An 18869-nucleotide genomic window follows, 5' to 3' on the forward strand; every position below is an offset into this window, starting at 1 on the left:
AAAAATATGAATATAGCCTTTCTACAAACACTATTCAAGATAGTTTGATTATAAATAAACCATTATAAGTTGAAGAACTGCTTATCAGTTTAAGAGTCGAAGCATTTTGGTTTCGAGGCAAATTAACGTTTGCTAGATCGGCGATAAGGAAATCTAGTGTAAGTTAATTATTTCAATTCGCCAAAATGTATAGAATGAAGTATTTACACGTTTAAAAAAAAATTATTGTACGTTAATGAGATATGAAGACGTATGATTTTTATTTTAATTTGAAGTGAAACAAAGATAAACCTTGTAAAAGTGGTAAAACGATAACAACATATTTTGAAGAAGGTTTTAACATTCCAAATTCAAAATGGCGCTATTGCCAATTAAGCTTTTTAGTACACTAAGCTGTATGTTTTGTAGCTATTGCGGCTATTTCTGTCTAAACAATAAACATTAAACTGTATCTTTTTTAATTTTCCCGGTCATGGTTCCATCATAATTGTTCGGGGTGTTCTTATTGACAATGAGTAGCTAAGAGAATGGTTAGAACAATTTAGTGTCAGTGTAAAACAATTGAAAATGTCTAATTCATAGAAAATAGAGGTTATGTGTTATGTTGATTTTTTAGTATATGAAAATATTCCAAAATAATTAAAATTTGAACGTTTGATAAAGTTTGTATAGTTTTCGTTGAATTAAGTGCGTTTGGGCAATCTGTGTTAGCAGAAATTTATGGTTTTCAGTCGCTTAATTTTAATCTCAGATTAAATTTGAAGTGTCTCATCACTATTTGTTGGAGCCCTATATAAAGTATCAAGATGTCAAAGAAGGCACAAAAGCCAAAGGTATATGAAAAGGTACATAACACAGATTTTCTAGCTTTGTATTATTAATTCATAATTGTAACTGTAATTTTTGTCTATAACAACATTTGCAAACAAATTACATTTGTGGAAAGATTCATGACCATGAACTAGTGATACTAAGCTAGAAAATCCTAGCCTACATCTCCTTGCCAACATTCTAGTCAACGATCAAATTAATAACGCTCTAGTAACTTTACCACAAGTATAATTTGTATAGAAGCAGCCCATTGAACCAATGATAATCCCCTTAATCCAACTTATCAATAATAAATTTTAAAACATCGTATTCTAAATTTATGTTTTAGTTGAATTTAATGGAACTCTACAAATCTACAACTGATTCGGGGGAGCAAAACCACTTGGACTGTAATGTCATAGAAATTTTCGATCCCGAGACTCAAACGCTTATAAAAAGCAGCCCTGAGGAATTAAAAAAAAGTTTCTATGAAGCTAAGGATAAATCTTCAATAAATGTTGTTTATAAGGTCATTTATCCTGATGATCTTAATTTAAAGGTGACTGAATATTGTCATTGAAAAACACATATGTAAATATGCGTCTTTCATTTATAAAGTCTTATCTTTAGAATGCCGTTTTCCTATGAGAATGCGGTAATGTTACTTCAACCACATGTAAAATGAAAGTTTTGTGTAACCTTAAGCCTTAAATGCAATTAATGTGCAGTAAAGTATCGCATTCCGCACTTGTTAAGTAATAACTATTTCTGTAATCAGTTAAGAAATATATACATTTATGTAACAAATGGAAATCTGTCGGATGAGTGAAACAAGGTCTCCCAACACAAAACCAATTGTATAAAATAGCATTTTCTAACTGGTTGCATTAATAGATAATACTCTACAATATATCATATATGCAACATGGAAATTAACCATGAAGTGTTGTTATTAGCATCCGCCTTTACAAAAATCAAAAAAACCTCTTGGAAGACCTAAAAAACTTAAAACTTATGAACCAGTGCTTAGTGAGTCATCGGTTCAGTCAGACAAAGGGAAGGTGAAGGTTGTCTCTAAAACAAGATCAGGCAGAGAAGTGAAAGTTCCAAAATATATCCAGGACGTAAGTGAACTCCAACGAAAAGAAATTCGTGGTCAAGAACCTAATTTGAAATATGTTCTATTCCTCACCAAACTCGGCATCGACAGGTTGAACTTAACCTGTTATCGATGTAGAACAAAAATTTTCAGACAAAGCTTTCTTGACCTGCAATTTTATAAAATTTAATTGGGGTTTTATTGCCTGAATACCACTTTTTATTTTAATTTACAGGAATTTAAGATTGTCATTGAAGACAGGCCTCCCTCTAGCTTAAACGACTTCGACAATAAAACTGGGTCAAACACAGATAAATCACATCACTATAGAGATCCCGTAATCCGCAATATGAAATCAGAAGAGCAACCTGATTTTCTGCAAAAGAAACGTCGAATAGCTGCGCAATATCGATGTCCCAAATGCAAAAAGGCCTATTTAGGGCGTAACAAGATGTTGGAACACCTAAGGAAAAATCCATCTCATGGACCTATTGATCAAAACAAAGAAAATCATTTCGAAGTTTGGAACCACTTAGTATCGATCACCCAGAAATGCGCTTTATCCGAAAGGGGTGCCAAATTTTGTCAAGAACTCTCCAATCTTTTGCACAATTTGCTACTGCTGACCAACGCTCTCTTCAAGAAGCTCGGAAGCGCAGTTAACGAGGTTGATGTGGACAAGGTTCTTGGAAATGCTATTGGGTTAAATCCCGGAACGTACTACTTTGATGACACTAATTTGTACAAAGATGTCTCTTTATTGAAGCTGATGGGCAATACTGACTTTGTGAATTCCATAAAGTCTACTATGAAAGATATATCCTCCAGGTCTGGGAGCAATTGCAATTGCGCCAAACTGAATTTAATTGATGAATTAGTTTTAAATTCTATGTTAATATCCTCAGAAGCTAACAATGCGATTGCTAAGAAAATCGATGATATTAGAATAGAGCAAAGCAGACAGGAAGAAGGTGACACCAGAGATTGCGCGAGCTCTCAACATTTCACTGGAGAAGAGTTTCTCGTGTCCAGTACTGAGACTTTGTCTACTTACGATTGCGATATGACATCTGCCATAGACGATCAGCCTCAATTCGAACATGCTTTGAACCACAAAAAGAGCAATTCTCAGCCTCAGTCTTTAGAATACAAATCAGATGTTGACATGAAGAGAGCCTACTTCTCAAGTGACATCGCCGAGTCTTTTGCAATTGCTTACCAGTCGAATAATTCCTCGGAAGATCAGGTCAAATCAAAAGAGAAAGCTTCAAAAATAAAAATCCATGCCAATATAATGTTGTGTCCTCCAAAGCCTAAGTACCTTCAATCAAGCATTAAACCATTCGTAGAAGATACGAGCCCTGCCCAGGAAAGCAAAGGCGAACAAGTTAATCCCGATTTGCTGATTGAAAACTCAGTTTTGTCCCCGATTGGTAATTTACGGCATTCAGTGGATGAGCTCATGCTGCCGGTACCAGTAGCATCGGGGCCTACGAGTATTCTGGACACTTCCAGCAGTTCAGATGAGGTGATGAACGTGGATCATTTTGTGAATGAGCGGTTTCGTAGAATTACCGAATCAGACTTGGAGGGGCACAGTAATAATTCGTTGAACCTCGACTTGCCCGTGTTAGATTTGTTTCAATTTCATACCACGTAGTGAATTGTGTTGGAATGTATTGTTTTATAGGTTTTTGTTGAAGAGTGTATTAGTAATTGAGGATTATGATTGAAACAAGAATAGCTCAATAGTTTTTTTTATCAAATCAAATTTGTCTTTCAAAGAGAAAAGTGCGTTTGAATCCCGATTGCCCATACAAGTTCAAGATTTTCTTAACAACAAGAACCAACAAGCAAGAAGTGCGTTTCTTAACATAGATTTCGTGACAAATAGTATTATCCATGTGTGCTTGGGGTTAGATACCACGTCTGATCTCCAATTATCGCGGAGACCTGGCTTAAGCCAAAATGAACTAATATTAAAATACGCAGACCTTTTATAAGCCCATCGGAAATATTGTTTCCTTATACCAAGATCGACTGCGGAAAATCGCAATCCCTGTGAATATTTTAATATTAGCAATCGCTAATTTTGGGTTAAACCGAGCTTATTCACTGCCTGTAAGTCCCATGTAGGATCTGGCCCCCCCAACACAGATAAATGGCACCTCCGATAGTACTATTTTTTTGGGGTCAATCATCTATGATGAAAACCGTGTTTTTTGCTTGGTTTCCTTAAGTCTTGCAGGTGACCTCCAAGAACTAGAAATTGCAGTTTGCAATACAGGAATTGGTACACTCATTCACTGGTATCAGAGACTATTGCCATATTTAGTCTAATCTGCATTCAAGCCTATAACTGATAAGTAGGTTCGCAGCAAAAGGGTAAGTACAAGCATATGTAAAAAGCGTTCTGTATATAATGTGTAATTTAAATAATTGAAATAGGAATTCATTGAATGTAAGTTCTCAAGTAATATGATCTATTAGTTATAGTTCTCTGAGTTGGTGCAATGTAGTTCTCTCTCAAAATCTGCGAAGACTTTCCAAACAATAGAGATAAGTTTCCATGATCAATCCAGCAAAAACCAGTTTTCTAAACTCCTTGTAGGTCTGTCAATATTCCGCTTCATCCTCTTGAACACTGTATCTCCTCCTGCCAAGAGGGCTCCCCATTCACCAAAGGTGCCGTAATCAAATATGGTGTGGTTGCATGCTGCCATAATCGCCATATCTTCAGCTGGGGTGTTGTTCCTTTGATATGAGATCACAACAACGTCGTTTAAACCGCCAAACTCATTAAAACACCACTGAGGGTCATCGCTGACATACACAAAAAGGCAATTTTGGTAATTATTTTTGAAGAAGTCCATTGCGCGGTAAAAGAAAGAGGGAAATGCTGGAATTGAGTTATATACTCTAAAAGTATGAGAATTAATAGTTAAAGTTTCTATAAAGGCTCACTTTTGTAAATATTTGATATAGTCCGTACGCCTCACATGAACTCCAACAAAGGTATATTCCAAAGCAGGTAGCATCTGTATCGCATGTATTAGAAGTCGTTGAGCTTTATCTCGAAGCTTTTCCTTTAAAACGAACTCTCTGTTGATTAAGTAGTCCAAGTTAGGCAAAACTATTGGCAAATGGAAGATAAATTGAGGAGTGATTATGCTCTAAAATGCTTAAGGTGTTTATCATCATTCGCAAAGAATGGGTTACTAAAAACCTGTTTGATAGATATCCAGTGGTTCATATTATCCACAGTATTATTGAGATTAAAGGGACAATGGGCAATAGAGTCTAAAGTTGAGATAGAGAGTTTGTCGAACAATTCACTTAGTTCGCGCTTAACGCAACCGGGTAAAAAGGGCTGAAGCCCAGTTTTATAGGCGATGCTCCAAAGAGTGGCATACTCCCAAATTTGATTCCCTACAGCATTTATAATATACAAGGTGTCCCAAAAATATACCAACAAATTTTAGGGGGTAGTGGAGGACATAAATACAAACTTCTTTTCTGTAATAAACATATGCTCGCAAAAGCTCCTGTGTGCTAGGATGTGGAGCAAATAAAATATTTAGTTATATCAAATAACTAAATTTATTCTTAATTTAGTTGGACATCGCTGTCTTTCGAAGAATATTTTTTGTTTCAATTATATTTGTTGTTGGGAACACAAACGTTTCTGTATCATAATTAGACATTCCAAAGATACCAATTTTTTTTAATTTTTGGAATAGAAACATTAATTTTGTTGATTTTTAAGTCAAAATTTGTATTTAAAATGGACATTCATTGATTCTGTAGCCTGGCCCGCGCATTCTCCTGATCTTAACACTCTTGATTTTTTCCTTTAGGGTTATCACAAATATCTGGTTTACGAAATACCTATGCGTAATAAAGAAGATCTCTTAGCAAGAATATTGGCCAGTTACACACATTTTAGCATTTAGAATCATTTTCCCGGAATATTCCATAGGGTCCACAAGTTAATGACCGGACGATGTAATTTTTGTATTGAAGCAAATGGTCAACATTTTGAGCAATTACTGTAAGCCATTGTTTACTTATCGACAAAACAACGTCTAGCACGAACAAAAAGTGCTTATAATGACAAAAAACGTGTTGCCTTTTTTGCTCAAACGGCTGATTTGCGAGCATATGTTTATTGAAGAAAAAGTTCGTATTGATATCTCCCACCTGCCATTAAAGTTTGTTAGCATATTTTTAGAACAATCTGTATTATAGGATTTATATGGTTTTAAAAAAATAATTTTACCTATTCTGCCTCCCACCATAAACGAAACAATTCCCTTTCGAGGACAGCGCTTTTTTTCTACAGAAGTGTTGGTCTTCTCTTTCGACACTTGTGGAACCCAAACACACAAATAATCATTTAAATCTCTATACGATGACACGTTCAACCTCATTTTTGATTCTTTTATCGTCAACTCTGTGTAATTCTCCGATGCCTTCAAATCACTATGTGTCCACGCCAGTTCCTGTACTGCATTATTAATCAGAGGAAATAGAAAATAAAAAGATAGTGTCCTTACTATACACTGAGTGATCATCAGTTATTCTTGGAAATAAATTAAGGGAAAATATATAGCAAAAAGTTGAGAGAAAGCCCATGAATACTATTATGTTTAAGAAAATTGCAACTCTTGAAACCATTATAGTCGAATTTGATGAGTTGTCTAGGAAACGTATCACTGTAAACTTTGCTTTGGTTCAAAATTTCTAAATCTCGTCATCGATATCTTCTGCGCTTAACAATGTAATGACACATGGGATTGTTATTGGCTTAAACCGATAAGGAAACATTTATCGAAGAATACGAAAATTTTCGTAATCTGTAATCCCTTCGAATATTTAATATCCGATATGAATAGTACCTTATTTATAGGGCGATTAAAAAATTCGCTGAAAAACATGAGGGAGATACTGTCTGCCTTTTTTAAAGGCAAAAAGCGCTGATACATAACTGTTTTATCGCATCTTTACGAATATATAGGGGTTCAATTTTACTATTACGAACGCATTTGATTTCCCTCATAACAAAAAAAATATAAATTATTATCCAATCAATTTGATAGATAAATGCGGTCTTTTCTAGAAACGTGACTTTTTCAGCCGCCTGTAAAAATTATTTATTGCGGAAAATAAAACATAGAATGTCACGTGACATTATTTTATTAGTGCAATATCTCAAACCATACGCATGCGCAAAAACTTGTTATAGTAGCTTTATATTTCATCGTTTTTATATGAGTCGCCCCTTTGCAAACAGGAAGAACAAGAAGAAGACTTTGAGGTTAGGTGCAATTTTGTCAAGACATCGATTAATTTTAAATTTAATTTTTATTTTTAATATTAGTTTCATAAAATTTCGTAATGAGCTGTCTTCCCTTAGGTTTTCAATAGTTTTTGCTTATTTTTAAATATATTTCACTATAAAATACAAAACTTTTAATAAAATTATGGCGAAATTTAGGCAAGTTTCTCATGTAATTTTTGATATGGATGGGGTAATTTTAGGTAAGTTATCTCCAGAAATGTTCTCATTCACATAAATCAGATAGATACTATTGGGTATTACATGCTGCTTACTTCTTGCCGCCAAAATATCAAAAAGTAAGATAAATAGTGGGAGAATTGCAAATAAAGTGGCATAAAAAGCAAACTTCAAATAATTTAGCTTGAAGGAACATTATTAGTAGTCAATATCTACTTTGTGGAGGTTAAAGAACTGTTCCACACAAACATGGGAACTATCGCAACAGTCTTATTTATTAAGAGAGTTCAATGAGAAACTTCACTTGGTTCTGGTGCATATGAAATCTCATTGAACTCTTGTTTAATAGATCAAAGCCCTGACAATTTTACCAAAGTAATAACTTGGATCTTATAATCAGGTTTACTTGGATCAAGACTCAGTTTCTCATATGAATATAGCTTCGTTCTTTTTCATTTCTGAGTTAACAGGTAATAATGTTTAAAAAGAATGATTGTTTTATTTGTGACTTGATATTGCACACTGTAAAACATGTAGCATTATGAAATCTGTTTCACAATAAAATTGTTTGAGAAAATAACAAAATATGCACATTACTGTAACTAAGTATTTAGAAAACAGCAAGGATATAAGAGTATAACAAATGCTTTATAGACACAGAACCTCTGTACACTAAAGCAGTGCAGAATGTCTTAAACAAATACAACAGAACTTTCACCTGGGAAGTTAAAGCAGGAATGATGGGTCTCCATCGATTCGAAGCTTCCAAGTACATTGTGAACAAACTTAACCTACCAATTACATGGGAAGAATATGACACTGAAATTCACAAAGAATACCAAGTGGTTTTGGCGAATCCAACCGTGTTCCCTGGTGAGTAATTTCGGCTCTATTTTTAGATACTGAGGGATCATATAAACGAGCTATTGCCACAATCGCCAGGCGTTTTGGGAAAAACTACACGAATGACATAGTTGCTAAAGTAACTGGTACTGTTGAACGCGAATCTGCACGTATCGCAATAACTGAAATGACTATTCCCATGCCGGTAGAAGAATTTCGGAAAGAGTTTCGCAATCTTTCACACAGTTTCTTTGCTAAACATGGCGTTCCACTTATGCCAGGTATTTCACTGCTTTGTGAACTAATTTTTTTATTTGTCTTTTTATCCCTTGTTACTTAACGTATCGCCTGCCCGTGTCACTACATTATATATATATATATATTATTCCCATGAATAATTTTACATGTAGCCGAAATAATTTAAGTTATATCGACTACCGTCTATTTCTATAAAACAAAACAAAGTAATAATAATAAAATACGTTAAATGATATCAGCTAATACTTTAGGAACACAAAAATTAATCCGTCACCTTTCCAAGCACAACATTCCTATCTCAGTGGCGACATCATCTTCCTTGGAGAGTTTCGAACTCAAGTCTGCACAACACAAGGACTTGTTTAAGCTGTTTGATCATATAGTATGCGGAAGTAGTGACCCAGATGTGAAGCAAGGCAAGCCTGCGCCTGACATATTTCTCGTCTCTGCAGCTAGGTGAGGCACAATAAAAGATCTGAGAAGCAAGATATGATGTGAATAGTACGCCTTTGCTTTTACACAGATTTCCGGACAAACCTAATCCAGAAAAATGTCTAGTATTAGAAGACTCTCCAAATGGAGTTCAAGCAGCAATCAGTGCTGGCATGCAAGTGATCATGGTTCCAGATGAAAACATTCCAATGGAGCTTCGTGAGGCAGCATCATTTGTTGTATCGTCTGTAGATGAAACGCCTTTAGAAAAGTTCGGCCTCCCCCCTTTATAATAATGAGGTTGACTGAGTGTTAGTGAACGAAAGAAAGTAGAATCGTGAGACAAAACACGTGAACTTCTTTTAATTAAATGGTGGAAATATGTTTATCATTTTGTTGTTTTTTTGTTTCAGAAAAACAGAAGAGTAGCTGTAGATCGATTTTCGAAATTTGTGTCCCTTCTAGGGCTTCATTATTTAGTTAAGCAGATGTCTATATTGTATTTAAAATTTAAATATATGTCTAATAAATATATGAATTTGATAGCTCCATCTAGTTCCTAAAAATGGAACAAACGCAATGTCAACTTTGATGAAGTTGACATTGACGATTTGAGGTTATGATTATTATGGAAATTTGAAAAAATCTAAAACCCTTTTAATAATTGGAAAATTAATTAAATAAACTGAATAAGTTCTTATAATTTATCAAGAAGAATGTCAGCGATTAAATTTTCAAGAGCTTTAAAAGAACTGAGGATCCACCTGTGTCAAACAAGCCCCACAAGCAAAGGAGTACGGTAGGTTAAAGCCAAGAAGATTATCCTATTTGGTAAACAGTTACATAATTGTATTCTTTATTTATTGTTATTAACTATTTTCTGCACATATTTTCTTTACATTTCAGAGAGTTCATTGAAAAATACTATGTTGACCTTAAATCGAGCAATCCCAAATTTCCAATTTTAATACGGGAATGCTCAGGAATTGAACCGAAATTATGGGCGCGATTTGGTAAGAAATCTGCTGGGATTTGTATTATAGAATGAAAGCAGGCATGCCTTCTATTACAACCATAAGTTGAAGAATTTGATAAGATAACTGAAGAGTCTTGGATACACAACTTACTGGGTTTCTTTGTTTTGTGCCTGAATTTTTATGACAAATTACAGTCATGCCGAGAAAATTCTGCGGCAATGAAGCATTCCCTTATCTTCTAGACTGTCATTGAATAGTGCCTGTCAGTGTTAATGTGACAGTTTCTATTTGATGTAGTAGCATTGTGATTTTTTCAATGTAATCGGTTGTTTACGTCAGTGTAGAAAATTGGTCAAATATAAACACACTCTAACCAGGGTTTAAAGCAGAGAAATCCAGCAACCCATATGTGGAACACCTCGTGAGGGTGTACAGGGCCTTCATGTGAGCATGCACATCTCCTTTATTTCCAATAATTTAAAATTGTTAAATTCTAAACCATTTAAGTTCACAGGAATTTATTATACCTGCGATTTTGTGGATATTTCAGAGCAAGGCAAAGAAAAGGCAGTTTCCCTAAAAGATTTATCTTCCTCAGATGTACTGTCCAAAATCAAGACAGTATCAAATTAAGTAAATTGAAGACATGTGTTATATGTAATTTAGTGGTAGTACCTAGATACTTTAAATACCTAAATAAAAATCCTAAAAATGGAAGTGGAAATTTAATGGTAACATACTAGTGTGGTCAATACTCATTTACACAGTGAGGCCTTAATTACTCTCGTAATTAAATTCTTATTTACACAGTTATCACTTAATTGCGAGAGTAATCAAATAAATGACCCTATGACTAAACAGAGGGTGCCTCAAATGGTCAGCGCGACTTTTCTTTGACCAGACTAAAATATTAAAATCGGTATCAATGCATGATCAGCAGGTGATTGTGAATTTTGCTGTTGGATAAACTCGGCTATCCAAGGAAATCGTCCTCGGGTGTTTTTATTTAGTTCAAAATGCTGGCGAATCGGAGGCGATTAAACGCGTCTGAGTACAGCTGTTAGGTAACTATAATTTATATTACGCACTTCATTCCTACATTGACGTCGGTAATCCAGGAAAATCCAGTTTTCGTGCGATATTATTGTGAAACCGACAACTACTAGAATTCCGGAGCGAGTGACGTAACGCTGGCGAATATCGATACATGAGGATCTATCGCCCATGAAGGTTGCTGTTGGGTAAACTCAGTTTAGGCCGATTCCCATCTAAGCAACATATTGAACTGGCAGCGATCGCGAATCTGCAGATTTTTTAAAATTTGTATTCGCGTGACAATGAAGAACTCTACATCGTCGTCAGGTGGTCCGGTGTTTTTTAACTGCTATACATCATGAAAGTAAGAAGAAAAAAAAGCGACAGCACTGGGTTGATGATATATTTCGCGTAAGATTAGAAGGAGGCGAATTTCGTACGCTTTCTACGCGACTTTCAGCAGGACGAACGCTGTTTGTTTTTTGGCCCTTTGGTGATTCCCACTTGTTCGTCAACGCGCAGCACAGAGCGCCGCAAAGCATCAGTGCAGCGAACCAACGCTCCCCGAGACGTAAAAAATTTGCCGCGAGGTGTCGGGTCGCTCTGCGCTGCGCGGCTCTGCTTAAATGAGATCGGCATCGTTTAAATATACATAAACAATTGTTAGCAACATATCTCCGCCGCGCCGCTCTGGTCGGTGCTGCTTACATCGGAATCGCGGCCTTCATCCAAAGAAACCGTCTCCGGGCGTTTTTGCTTTGAGTCCGCAAATTAATGAAATTAATTCCTTGTTTACCCGTAATTGCCGCGACCTCGGCAACGCTGCACTACGTTCTAACAGAGGCGGAGCCAAATTGGCCTTATCAAAGAGAGACGGCTCGAGGTCTCCCGTAACCTAGAGTGAATCGACATGACATTAAGACTCGTTCGTGGCATGCGCCACGCTTGCGCATTGGCGGCGTTTGCACATTTTTCAGGTTGTTTGAAAACCGGACCGCTCGGCGCTTGTTTCTCGTATCGGCGAGTTGTCAGGAATACGGAAACGTGACCGGATCGTCGAGGGTAGACGACTGTGCCTTAGCAACCGTCAACCGATGAATATAATCGCGATGGTTCTCAAGTAAATAACTCAGATGGTGAACGCTTATATCAATTAAATTAGTTATTGGCTGTGATGAGGATTGATAGTGTGCAAAGCGAAATGCACCGGTTACAGGGTGTCGTTCTGTTTTTTGTGCTGTCGTCGGTCGCGGCTGGCCTCGCTACCCCTCTGAACGGGAACAAGTGCGAATCGGTTAAAGTTGATGAGTTACTCCCCAAGCTTCCTAATATCACTCCGGGAATTAATGATACTCCTCAAACTGGTACGTTTTGATTAATTTTTCTCCATTTCAGTGTATTATGGTTTGTTTGAAATAATGTTTATTGTTCCGCAAATCTGCATTGTTGCGAATATTGACAATCATTGTTCTCTAATAGGGGCACTGCCTTATGAGTTGCAAACGCTCAAAATTGGAAAAAATCTGCATAATTCCAATTTTATGTCTCCTGTCATAATCCAGCGGTTTACGCTCATCCACGACTTTATCTCCGACACTTAAGCTTTATGACTTAAAAGTGAGGTTAATTCATTACTTATCCAGTTCCAGTTTGGACACATAGGTCAGAGAATATAGGAGTAACGTTAATCCTTGTCAATGCAATCATGAACTTAGATACAAATTTTGCACTGCGCATTGCGCGATGCACCTTTGACATTCCTTTAGGTTCCTTTGTTGATGAACCAATAATTCCGAGATTATTGCCATTTGTGAATTTATATTTAATGCCCATCTTACGAACGATCATTATTAACTTCATTGGAGGCCCAAAAAGTTATTTGCACCGATTTTTCTCTATAGAAGTAAAAATATGACTTTTTCTTCATATGGGAGATATGCAAACCTCCCATGCCCTGCATTATGTATCTATCTATATGTAATTTATCCCCGTTGCCTATAGCAACGTTAATAAAGTGCATGCGACTTTTTTCACATATTTTGGTGCATTAATTTTTTGAAGGCGTAAAGAGCCCTTAGATTTTGGTTTTCTGATATTTTATCAGAAATTATTAGTGGCATAAGGAATATTGTTTGCAACGCGTGTGCGATATCTCTTTGATGGTAAAAGAAATCCTGATCAAAGGCCTTTTGATCTCATCTCCCAAAGTAGTTTTCCATTCATTTGACTATGTTCCCCAAATTATAATATAATCCTCATTAAGGAAGCTAAGAACCTTAATGTTAAATAAACAATAATTATCAATGGAGATAATATACTGTCTAATTTTACAACGCTGCAGAAAGCATAATAATTTGCTGCTTTACAGAGAAACACGAAATCTGTGTTTAAATAGCCGTTCCGCAAATTCCAGTACTGACTAGGCGGAATTTTATATGGAAAGAGGTTAGGTGCCCTGGTTAAATTCTAGAAATATGAGAGCAAATTCACTAGCACTTCCTGACCACTTTGAGGAGCTATGGTGGGGTAAATAAAAATTGGTAAATCTAATAAGATTTCAGCAATCAAGTCTGTGAAAAATATTTAAATATTAATTTCAATTTTAATTTAATTGAAAATTCAAGTATTGGTGTAACCAATAGTTCATCTAATGCAGTCACGTGTCAAACACATAGTCTAAAAAAATTATTTTAATCGCTCGAAAAACGAGAAAGATAATGGAGAGAACCAGTTCTTAGAGACACCCGGCATTCATGAATTTATAAAAGATAATAATCGTATTAATGTTTATAATAAAGCAAGTTTCCACTAAGGTAAGTTTAGCTGAATCGCTCAGTGTTGATTGGTACCAAAGTTTCTGGGACATCCTGTGTAACTAACCTGAAAACAACTTCCACTATTTCATAAAGCGAGTCACGTTTTTGACTTTGACAGGTCATGTCAGACAGTCATCACGATTTCGAAACAAAAGAACGGCGCCTGGTTGTCAAAGTGTCAATCATTTTCAATTACTTACATAGTGGCGGAACCATTTCAGTACTCTGGACCGCTTGGAAGTGGTCATTTGTTCAGTATTTTTAGTTGGAAACTGACGTTCTATGAGAATGTACAACTCTTCGCTGAACCTGGACGGGACCTGAAATACTGCGACGTCTAATAGTCTAGCCAAGTCTGTTATTAACATGCCAGCAGACTGAGCTCTAGACTGGTTAATGATATGTAAATCACCATCAGCAATTCAAATAATAACGAGGAGAATAATAAATAATTATTATTATCATAGTACTTTCATTGATTCTTTTTGCACAATGCATTCAATCAATAATCATCGTCGTGTCAAAGAAACAATAAGTCACGATTATTCAGTTCATATATAGTTCATGCTTTCAGTAATGCAAACGTTATTAGAGGGAATAAAATTATTTACGGTCGTGTTACTCTCGGTGTTAAAAGGTACTGCGTATTTCAAGGTGAGTGACCCTAAACAGAATGAACAATGCGATTTGGACTTAAAACATTTATAGCAAATACTGCAGTTTCAGCTCATTCGATGCGTCGAATTGTTGACCCTTGCGAGCAGGCATAATGAAATATTAAACCTAACTTCATCAAGAGTCACGTATCATGTGGTCATGCTAGATATTGGATTTCCCAATTTAAAAAAAACTCGTTAAGATGTGGAAAAGTGGTGCTTGTGAGAGTAACAGTGATCGTTGTCAAATTTGACACATAAGTCAGGTTAGAATTTCAGCAAATGTCAAGTTCTATTAAATGTGTGCTGGTTTTCTAACCTCACCTATTAAATAAAACGCGCAGAAAATTAGCACATCTTTTATGAAATTTGACAATTACTGAAATTATTTGTCTGTCAAATTCGGCTTCAGCTTAGATACTAGTAATTTTGGGGTGCAAACTTGCTCACCAGAGGCGAGGGTAATTAATGGTATTACTTTGCTATATTATGAAACGTTGAAAAGACGCAGCGCCTTTCAGTTTCACCTTCTTTTGCCTTTTTCGTTAGTTGGACACTGCATTAGTAACGCCGCTGGAACTGCCTACCTGCATTAATAAAACCCGGCAAGATCAAAGGATTTTTTTGAGGGATGTTTAGAGTACAGTTAAAATGTTTCCTGTTTGGACTTGACGACATGGTCATCGAACATGCAAAATAAACCTTAAGATTCTTTGGTGTTGCCACAATGGAGATGTTTTTCCCTATCCAACATATGGAAAGGGGGATGGCCGAATTTGACAAATGGGTGTCAAGAGCGATTGTCAAGTTTTATTAGGGAGTTGTCGAGCGTTTCCCAGAGCGAGTGAAGTTAGGAACTTTAATGACAGGCAGATTAAATTCCATCTGCTCTTGCGCGAAAACTACGTCATCTTCGTACCATATTAAAGTGCTCATTAGCGTAACATTAGAAGTCAAAACATCTCATTCTGCTCCGCCGGCTGGGCGACAACATGTGGCAAATTTGTCTCCCTCATTTTACAACTTAATTTTAGCAAATATTTCGGTAATACGATAGGGCGCCTCTGAATAGCGGAGCGTTATTTACCGCCAGAAAATAACCCATAAAGCTACCCATAAACGTCTAGGTGGTCTTCTGGTGCGGATTAGTGGCTTAAGCGGACTCCCTATATATGAAGCGTTAAATTTCACTTCCATTTCGTGTAAATCACCGGACAAGGAGGAGGTCGATGGGTGCACGAAAATCCTCGGAAGGGGCACTGAGAAACAGGTAATAAGGAAGAGCAAAAAGAAGGAGACAGTAAATATTTTTTGATTGTTGCCACCACGAGGGCGTGTTGTTTCCCTTTGTTAAGCAGACCCTTGTTTCTGTTTCTTCTGGAATTCCTATGGGACAGCCGTGAGTGTCATGTTCTCGTTTATTATATGGGCAGGACCTCACGGAGATGAAATCCACAGGTTTTGAGTAATGGCGTTTAAAGTCATTTTCCAACGCATCAGTTTACTTTCAATAAATTCAAAACAGCCACTAAAGCCGCGCCGGGACCGCAGTAGAATTGAATAAAGGTGGAATAAAAGAACTAAAGTATCGCACGAAAACCGGATATAACTGTGGCAACAGAGTCGATATAATATATGCTGTTCCAACTTATTAAAAATCTTGGGTCGCCTTGACTAGAGGAGTGGGGTTAAAAAATTGACACACAAGTTTGACATTTGTCGAATTTCCAACCTTTCAAATGTGTCAATAGTTAACGGTGACGGTTCATTTGACATTCGTTTCCTAGGTAACAGTAAAGAAAACAACAATGGGGGATGATGGCGACATTGCGCTCCATTAGTCCGCTAGGTAAATATATATATACGTATCATTATTGGCCTTTTATAGAAAAAGGGCGAAGAAACGCATTTTACAGGCATTAAACCGCACCCGGTAATGATGCCCTTTAAAAGCTTGTAGGGGAAAAATCATTTTTATGTAACCCTACTCGATTATCTGCATATTTGGTTCGCGTGACTACATGTTTTATTGTATCTTAAGTATGTCATCTACTTTTTGCCCAGCATTTTTTAGTACAGTGAACATGAGAACATTCTTCAGTGTTATAGGTTTAACGCGATCTTCAAGTTTATTAGGCCACAAACCAAAAATTCTGCAGATTCGGCCGATTTTTTTTCTCTTATTCCTCGATTTTTTCCTGTCCGTGGCATCAAGAACTCTCGGTATACCACATCAATCAATTTAAATATGAAATTCGTTAAAAAATTGCCCCTCTTAGTAATGTATTCCCGAATCACCCTCCTGTTTACATCTTCTAAAAACTAACTTTTCCTCCCTCAGTTTTCTTCTACTCCGATGGAGAACTGCGAATTCCATAAATATGGTTGCGCCTCAGCTTATTTCTTTTGGACCTTCCCTGTTTATTTACGTTGAAGTCGCTTTCCTGTTACATTCATTGAAATTATTCACTAAATTTGAACGGTGCCTTCGGCCGAAATTCGATTCGACACGTAACTTTAACTGGAAAAATCTGAATTATTTTACACAATTTCCACATTTGAACGTTTCCTTTGAAGTCGCCTGCGCGAAAATCCAGGAATTTAATAAATATAGGTAAGACGTAAAGACCTGAAAGCTGTAAGCCGCTCGTGGCATAAAATTCAGAAATTATGGGGCAATAATGTGGAGTGATTCATTTATAATTCAATGAGGGGTTCAGTGAAAAGGATGGATTATTATGAATAGAACCCTTCAGGGCCTTGTGAAAAAAGAAAATAAAGGGGGTGTGAATTTGCTCACCCTTAACCCCATTGAAATCCGGCGGTTTGAGGGTTTGCTCAATCATTCGTCGTCCATTCTTTTCCATCGAACCTCTTAAAACTCTGGGAAGCTCCAAATAGCTCAATGGCAGCATTAAAAATAATTCTCACTATATTTGATTAGTCCCGATCGAGAACTGCTTTACTCATTATCCAAAATTATCCATAGTTTATTCTCCGGCCGACTACTGGAGAACTATAGCCAGCCACTATTTGGTAACACATTTCTATCCTGACCCTCATCGCCTTTGATGTTACACAGGGTGGCTCTGCTGCCACACCCACGTCAATGTCAAAACCCAGGAAATTTTCCATGGGGCGCATTTGCCATTTTGTCAAAATTTATCGTTGCCGGTGATATTTCCCACGCAGCTCCTAGAGTTTTTTAGAGATGGTTCAATGAAATTTGCAAAGCAGATTGTCTATGACGCTTGACACATTTTGGCATATTAACCAAGTTAAATATCTACAGGGTGATATTTACAGAAATTGTCGATTTTTCGCGGAGCGCATTCGCCACTCTGTCAAAATTTATCGTTGTCGGTGATATCAGTCAGAATGGTACGTAATTCTATAACTCCAAAAACCTCTACTGGTGCCACTCTCAAAAATAAAATAAAAAACTATTCCTGGTGTTAATCTGTTAAAAAAACAGTTCACTAAACAAAAAGAATTAACACAAAAATAGTTCAATAGGAGCTTATGGAGAAATTGTTTAGGCATTTTCCAGGGATATTTTAGAGCTCTGGCACGTGCATTGTTTCCGTTTCTAATTTCAGCTTAACACGTGTTTCCTATGTTTATTTGGAATAGTGAGACCGGTGTGGCTGTAAATCATAATGCAGTTATAAATTGAATGAGTTTCGGAACCCATAACGAATTTTATAGATTTGGTAGTTGCAAGCGAGTGCGGAAAAATGAGTTACTGCCTAACCGGCAGCTGCTGATTGGCGATTACGAGAAACTCTGTTTAAAGCTTCTTATACCGGATTCCGAAGTCTCACCGGCTCATTCTGGGACGTACGCAGCTGTTTTTAAGGTTCTTCAAAACTCGTCTTATCAAAAACTGTCATGAAGCTAAAGTGAATGTTCAACTCCGATGTGGTCGGTGTCTTTTATTTTTAATGAAGATGTTTTGTCGCCGGTTCAGGCCAACGCCAGCGCGAGGTACCGTAAACTCAAACATTCTTTATCTGCTTTCGGTTTTCCTTTTGGAATTCTTAATCCCCTCTTCTCGGTGGTATTTGTCGCTTCAGCGCGCCCAACTACAAAGAGATACTTTTATCGTTTGGCAAATATTTAAGAGGAAGACTTAACCATTTAAATATTTGTTACTCACGTGGCTGCTTTGAGGTTCTTTGAAATTAAAAAACTTCTAGTAAATTCAACTCGTAAATTTCACGATGGAAACGACAGTTTTATCGCATTGTCGACTTCAGATGTGACGCATCATCGTAATCGGGAAAATAACACCGAATTTAAGAATGTGAAAATCCAAGGTAGGGTTCATAATAAAAAAGTTGATGGTGTGACGAGCATCGAAACGTCGGATTTTTCAAATTTTTGAATTCCAAATTGCGTAACTTTACCCCAATTTAACCGATT

General features: G+C 36.6%; 5 protein-coding genes across 6 annotated transcripts in view; 4 read left to right on the forward strand and 1 right to left on the reverse strand.

Moving 5' to 3' along the window:
* The first annotated feature begins 672 nt into the window (after positions 1-672).
* LOC136419209 (uncharacterized) lies at positions 673-3658 on the forward strand. The gene is made up of 4 exons (XM_066405411.1): positions 673-845; positions 1160-1369; positions 1767-1934; positions 2145-3658. Exons 1-4 carry the CDS (start codon positions 807-809, stop codon positions 3567-3569), a joined length of 1842 nt encoding a protein of 613 aa, XP_066261508.1. The 5' UTR covers positions 673-806; the 3' UTR covers positions 3570-3658.
* An 824-nt stretch (positions 3659-4482) lies between these two features.
* LOC136419388 (galactoside 2-alpha-L-fucosyltransferase Sec1-like) lies at positions 4483-6483 on the reverse strand. The gene is made up of 5 exons (XM_066405671.1): positions 6471-6483; positions 6189-6416; positions 5136-5338; positions 4874-5082; positions 4483-4828 (listed from the first exon to the last, which is right to left on the reverse strand). The coding sequence occupies exons 1-5, from the start codon at positions 6481-6483 to the stop codon at positions 4483-4485; spliced, it is 999 nt and encodes a 332-aa protein (XP_066261768.1).
* A 744-nt stretch (positions 6484-7227) lies between these two features.
* On the forward strand, positions 7228-9412 carry LOC136419285 (probable pseudouridine-5'-phosphatase). Of its 2 annotated transcripts, none has more exons than XM_066405503.1 (4): positions 7228-7450; positions 8082-8300; positions 8780-8984; positions 9052-9409. In XM_066405503.1, the coding sequence occupies exons 1-4, from the start codon at positions 7393-7395 to the stop codon at positions 9251-9253; spliced, it is 684 nt and encodes a 227-aa protein (XP_066261600.1). In that variant the 5' UTR covers positions 7228-7392; the 3' UTR covers positions 9254-9409. The 2 variants fall into 2 exon arrangements, with proteins under 2 accessions (XP_066261600.1, XP_066261601.1); XM_066405504.1 differs by lacking the exon at positions 8082-8300 and adding an exon at positions 8327-8551 and having other exon boundaries at positions 7390-7450; positions 9052-9412.
* A 187-nt stretch (positions 9413-9599) lies between these two features.
* Positions 9600-10646, forward strand: ND-B8 (NADH dehydrogenase (ubiquinone) B8 subunit). The gene is made up of 3 exons (XM_066404607.1): positions 9600-9759; positions 9867-9973; positions 10488-10646. The coding sequence occupies exons 1-3, from the start codon at positions 9677-9679 to the stop codon at positions 10568-10570; spliced, it is 273 nt and encodes a 90-aa protein (XP_066260704.1). The 5' UTR covers positions 9600-9676; the 3' UTR covers positions 10571-10646.
* A 1316-nt stretch (positions 10647-11962) lies between these two features.
* dlp (dally-like) overlaps positions 11963-18869 on the forward strand; it is a 33699-nt gene continuing 26792 nt past the window's right edge. Inside the window, exon 1 of the mRNA XM_066402164.1 lies at positions 11963-12336. Within this exon, the coding sequence (XP_066258261.1) occupies positions 12147-12336 (190 nt within the window). The 5' untranslated portion in view covers positions 11963-12146. The remainder of the gene's footprint in view (positions 12337-18869) is intronic.

Source organism: Euwallacea similis, chromosome 2, assembly GCF_039881205.1.
Source record: "Euwallacea similis isolate ESF13 chromosome 2, ESF131.1, whole genome shotgun sequence".
In the NCBI taxonomy this organism is placed as follows: domain Eukaryota; kingdom Metazoa; phylum Arthropoda; class Insecta; order Coleoptera; family Curculionidae; genus Euwallacea; species Euwallacea similis.

Coding starts and splice junctions, on each gene's coding strand:
- LOC136419209 (XM_066405411.1), top strand. CDS start 807: ATGTCAAAGAAGGCACAAAAGCCAAAGGTATATGAAAAG. Junction 846..1,159: donor AGCCAAAGGTATATGAAAAG/GTACATAACACA, acceptor TTTATGTTTTAG/TTGAATTTAATGGAACTCTA. Junction 1,370..1,766: donor CTGATGATCTTAATTTAAAG/GTGACTGAATAT, acceptor TGTTGTTATTAG/CATCCGCCTTTACAAAAATC.
- LOC136419388 (XM_066405671.1), bottom strand. Junction 5,083..5,135: donor ACTGGATATCTATCAAACAG/GTTTTTAGTAAC, acceptor TAAGCATTTTAG/AGCATAATCACTCCTCAATT. Junction 4,829..4,873: donor TATATCAAATATTTACAAAA/GTGAGCCTTTAT, acceptor TCATACTTTTAG/AGTATATAACTCAATTCCAG.
- LOC136419285 (XM_066405504.1), top strand. CDS start 7,393: ATGGCGAAATTTAGGCAAGTTTCTCATGTAATTTTTGATATGGATGGG. Junction 7,451..8,326: donor TATGGATGGGGTAATTTTAG/GTAAGTTATCTC, acceptor CTCTATTTTTAG/ATACTGAGGGATCATATAAA. Junction 8,985..9,051: donor TTTCTCGTCTCTGCAGCTAG/GTGAGGCACAAT, acceptor GCTTTTACACAG/ATTTCCGGACAAACCTAATC.
- ND-B8 (XM_066404607.1), top strand. CDS start 9,677: ATGTCAGCGATTAAATTTTCAAGAGCTTTAAAAGAACTGAGGATCCAC. Junction 9,760..9,866: donor CCCACAAGCAAAGGAGTACG/GTAGGTTAAAGC, acceptor TTTACATTTCAG/AGAGTTCATTGAAAAATACT. Junction 9,974..10,487: donor GAAATTATGGGCGCGATTTG/GTAAGAAATCTG, acceptor TGGATATTTCAG/AGCAAGGCAAAGAAAAGGCA.